The sequence below is a fragment of the Bidens hawaiensis genome, unplaced genomic scaffold, assembly GCF_021521415.1.
Source record: "Bidens hawaiensis isolate Kalapana, Puna unplaced genomic scaffold, B.hawaiensis_p1.1 tig00036868_1, whole genome shotgun sequence".
Lineage (NCBI taxonomy): Eukaryota > Viridiplantae > Streptophyta > Magnoliopsida > Asterales > Asteraceae > Bidens > Bidens hawaiensis.
This window is the reverse complement of record NW_027505449.1, coordinates 69,667-74,929: the sequence shown is the minus strand read 5'-3', so window position 1 is coordinate 74,929 and position 5,263 is coordinate 69,667. Positions and strand designations below refer to the sequence as shown.

At 34.7% G+C, this 5,263-nt stretch overlaps 1 protein-coding gene across 1 annotated transcript; it reads left to right on the top strand.

The window, feature by feature from the left end:
• Positions 1-342: 342 nt before the first annotated feature.
• LOC143613239 (L-ascorbate peroxidase, cytosolic-like) lies at positions 343-1,480 on the top strand. Its single transcript, XM_077087002.1, has 6 exons — positions 343-468; positions 749-923; positions 1,012-1,077; positions 1,166-1,214; positions 1,307-1,392; positions 1,466-1,480. Exons 1-6 carry the CDS (start codon positions 350-352, stop codon positions 1,478-1,480), a joined length of 510 nt encoding a protein of 169 aa, XP_076943117.1. The 5' UTR covers positions 343-349.
• Positions 1,481-5,263: the final 3,783 nt, after the last annotated feature.

Sequence of the window (5,263 nt, the reverse complement as noted above, 5' to 3'; positions counted from 1 at the left end):
TGAAGAGATGTTGAACATGCATGTTTAGATATGATTAACGCTTGTTTGATTCGAACTCTAGATTTAGGAATTGTATTTTTTAGCTATATGCAGTAGGGTTAAACATATATTTGCTTGTTTTATCCGAATCGATGTTGAAATTTTGGAAGATCTGTGTGTTACTGAGGTTTTGACAATGTATGGTGTAAATTGGTGGAAATGTTGAATAATACGATTAACGCTTGTTTGATTCGAACTGTGTATGTAGGAATTGTATTTTTTTTAGATACAGGATGATGTTGCATGTTTAGATACAGTTGGCTTATTATTATTGTGTTTTTTGGAAAATGGTGGTTTAGGTTTTAGAATCATGGGGAAGAGCTATCCAAGTGTTAGTGAGGAATACAAGAAGGCTGTTGAGAAGGCCAGGAGGAAGCTCAGAGGATTCATTGCTGACAAGAGATGTGCTCCTTTGATGCTCCGTCTCGCGCAAGATATATGAGTTTTTTTAATGTAGTTACTTTCCTGATTTAGTCATAGGCCATAAATATTTTATGATGATAATGTGTTAATTTTATGGGAAGTTGAAATATATTTGTTATGATCTGAGCCATAACATGAATGCAATCAGTTTGCTGTGGTTTTAAATTGGGCTGATAATGGAACTATTATTTATTTGGCTTTTATACTTTGAAGTTTGAATCATATCATGTAATTAGTTTTAAAAACAGTTGTGTTTTAACTTGAACCTGGCTTTTAACAAACACAGATGGCACTCTGCTGGTACTTTTGATGTGAAAACCAAAACTGGTGGTCCTTTTGGTACCATGAGGCACAAGGCTGAGCTCAGCCATGGTGCCAACAATGGCCTTGACATTGCTGTCAGGCTACTGGAGCCTATTAAGGAACAGTTTCCCATCATCTCATATGCTGATTTCTATCAGGTAACTTGGCTTTTGTGTTGTGTGCAACTAGTTTTTGTTTGGATTAGTGTTTTGATTTGATGTTGATATGCTTAACCTTTTATTGCAGTTGGCTGGTGTTGTTGCTGTTGAAATTGCTGGAGGGCCTGATGTTCCTTTCCACCCTGGAAGGAAGGTTAGTATTATTTACCCGAAAAAGCATATAATTATTTGTTTTTGATCTTGATGTTTTTGACTAAATGGTGTAATTTACATTGTTTCAGGATAAAGCGGAGCCCCCAGTTGAAGGCCGTCTTCCCGATGCAACCAAGGGTTAGTGCGTTTAGTTACTTTAAAAGTTTGTCTATTTGATGATATGTTATAAGTTAAGTTATTAAGATGTATTGTTTGTGAATACATTTCAGGAAATGACCATTTGAGGGATGTGTTTGTGAAGACCATGGGTCTTGATGACATTGACATTGTGACCTTATCTGGCGGCCATACTCTGGTTAGTGTCGTCACTAGATTCCGTGTTTCGATTTTGAAGTTGATTGAGCTTGTTCTAATGTCGTTTCTTATAGGGAGCTGCCCACTAGATTCCGTGTTTCGATTTTATAGGTTTTTTCAGACATGACATATACGCGGAGAGATGATGTGTTGACTTTTATTCGTGTGGAATGATTTGCAGATTTGCTGAGGCATAAGGAATGAATGGATTGTAAGGGAGGGGAGCTGCTAGTAGATCTTTGTTTTGAAATTTGTAACTGTTTTTGTTTTGTTGGCTAGAGATTTAGGGGGTGTTTGGTACAGAGAATGGAATTGTAGAGAAGTGGAATAGAGAAATGGAATTGCAGAGAAAGGGAATTGGTCTGGAGAATGGGAATTGACTGTTCTGTTTGGTAGTACAGAGATTTCAGTAGAGAAATATAGCTGAGAATTATTTCTCTTGTTTGGTACATAGAAAATAAACAGAGAATTATATCAACTTTATCATTAGCACAAGTATTTTTTTCATAACAAATATTTATTAAAAAAAAAAAACATATAAAAAGATGCATAAATTCCAACCAAAATATGCATTGATCAAACCAATTCACATACAAAACATAGTTTTTAAGCAAAAAACATCAACCATAGTTAAAACCAATTCACATACAAAACATACTTCAACCATACACAACTATCCCATTGAACCATCGGTATACAACTCGACCATCTCAATTTTCTCTTCTATTGTCAATGCAAGAAAAGAACGTCCTAGATCCACATCTTTACCAATCAAATGAGCTGCTTTGAACTGTTTTTTCGTAGTGATACCTGGTAAAGCTTTCAACTCATCACTAACCTTTTCATAGATTTCATGAGCCTCCATACCTTCTTTGCTAAGTTGTTCACCCACCATCTCCCCAAATCGAAGCAAAACTTCCTTGATATCTTTGCAAGACTCTCGATATATCTCATCTGCATCCGTGCTTCTACCTCTTTTGCGCTTGCTTGTTACACTTCCTGTTTGTCCTTCAGATCTATCAACATTTGGAACGGCTTCATCAACAAAATCAAAGTCTTCAATATCAACAGGTGAGCTTTTTTGCGTCTCTTGAACAACATCTTCTTCTCCAAGGTCAACTGCTTTACTACCAGTAGCTCTATCCTTACCGAATATGGTACACAATTTGTCATAGAAAGGAAATGACTTGTCACGAAAATTCACAGCACCTTTGTGAGACTACAAGACAATTACAAATAAATTAGACTAAAATTTTAAAATCTAAAAAACATATTTTTTAGAATATACCTTCACGTATTCATTCCAAACACTATCATCGGCAATAATACAACATTTTTGTTCATCCCAACCAAACCCACTTGTATGCACCATATCATATACAATGCTAAAGTGTGTCTTCCATGTCTTCATCCTAGACTTTATATGTGGTTCTGCTTTGAGGCCAGAGTTAGGAAGACTTACATCTAGCAATTGTTGAACACCATTTAAATAACCTGGTTTGAATCCATTGTCAGCACCAGCATACTTTCCGGATGCATGTATCTCCATTAATGCATCAATTAGCTTTGCATCTTCATCATTTGTCCAGGTATGCTTGCTCCGAGTAACTCCTCTCACTATATTTGAATTTGCCATGTCTACGTACAAATGCATAATTATACAATTAAAAATCATAATTCATGTAACTACAAATACAAATATAACAAGAAACATTAATAAGAAACAAATAAAGTGCATAAATAAACATTAATAAGAAACATCATTGGTTCTACAAATAAAAAATACATAATTGTCAAACATAATTAAGAAACATTGTTGGCACGCTGCGCACGCATCGCAGTCCAACTATTAAACATTTCATTAGCAAGAAGGTCTCTACGATCGGTCCATTCTTGTGAGGGCTCGATCATAGAAATAACATTGTCATGGTCATTTGCAGGTTGTGTGTGATTTACTGGGATTTCGTAATCAAGAGGGTCTTCACTCATTGTTGTTCGTATGAAATTGTGCAATAAACAACAAGCAATGATGATACGTGGCATGGACTCTATGAGATGATATGAGTTATCACGCAAAATAGCCCATCTATCTTTAATCATTCCGAAACATCTTTCTATAACATTCCTGGCCGATGAATGTCTCATATTAAAGAACTCCTTAGCATTCGTAGGAGGACGAGACCAATCGTTAAGATGATAACGTTGACCTCGATATGGAGTTAAAAATCCTTCACCATTTGTATAACCGGCATCACAAAGGTAGTATGTTCCTACAATTAACCATAAACTCTATGTTAATTATCATACTTAAATCTATGTATATTCTTTGAAAATTGCCTATCACATACCCGGAGTTATTTTAAGACCATTGGGTCTACTGATTGCATCACGCAAAACTCTACTATCAGCTGCAGAACCCTCCCATCCCGCTAAGACATACGTAAATAAAAGGTATCTCGTACATACTCCGAGTACGTTAGTACAAATCTGCCCTTTTCTTGTCCTATAAGGTTTTCTATCAATAGCAGGGACTTTAACTTTAATGTATGTTCCATCTAATGCTCCTAAGCAACCCTGAGTTAAAAGAAATCATTACTTACTAATGTATGTTAGCAAAAAATATCTTTAATAAAAAATGTGTTTGACTAACCTTAAACCATTTCCATCTTTCATCAGTTTCATTATCTGGCACTGGCACGGGTGACTTGTAGAGTTCTTTGTGTAATCGACATATAGCATTTAAGACTAACTTGAAATACCGACTTACAGTTTCCCCGGACCGATGAAATCTGTTGACTAGTATCCTATTCTTTGCATTATGAGCAAGGGTATGTAAAAACATAGCAACTTGCTCATCGACTAGCATGTTTTTACTATTCTTTAGTCCCCATCTAGTTTCTAGCATATCACAAAGTGTTGTAAATGCATGTATATTCATTCTTATGTTAACAACACTCGTAACATCACTTTCATAAACCATCCTCACCATGTTTTCACGCCTATTATGGTGACTCATTAAATATTTTTTACGTAAAGTCATTGACTCAATCGACCGACGCAAATGATAAGTACAAAACATCCACCAACGAATCGTAACATAAATGACATAAAATGCACCTATGACAACTATTCTTTGTCTGGAAGGTGATCTTGCCATCTACACATAAAAATATAAGAAAATTCAAGAAAAACAAACTAGACCTCATATATATAACAAATCAAAAGAGTTCATAGTTCCTATTATACGCTAAACTAGACCTCACGAGAGATTGCAGGTAAATTAATGCAAAAACATATATCAATATGTAGTAAACTCTTCTGCAAATTTAGTATCTAACTTTAAGAAATTACAACTATGGTCCCCAATAGTTTATGGTCTCTAAAATGAAATTGGTTTGGATGGCGTTATCTCTCTGTGTCACATAATATACAAAGTAAATAGAAATGAAATTTACTAGGTGTTTAAAGCAACTATTCAAGCAGTTGGTAGGCTAACATAGAAGATCATGTTTCATGATGTTCACATTCAATTGGTGTGGTAATCTTGACTGGCAAATCCAATAAAAGCTGCTTCTAGTTCTAGATTAAATGGATTTTTCTTAATTATATCTATAATTTGGACAATTTGGTTATGATACTTAAAAAATGAGTAAATGACTAGACTTTAGTTAATTAGCAAACAAATACTCTGGTTGGAAGTTTTAGTTAGAATTGCTTCAAATATCAATAAGTTTCTTACATAACATATATTATCATCAAAGTTCAGTTTGGTTATCACACATCAAAACCATAACCAAACCATAAACTTCAATTAATTGGTTATGGCTTAATCAACCCTTCTATTAATTCGCTTATGGCTCATTTAATTTGGT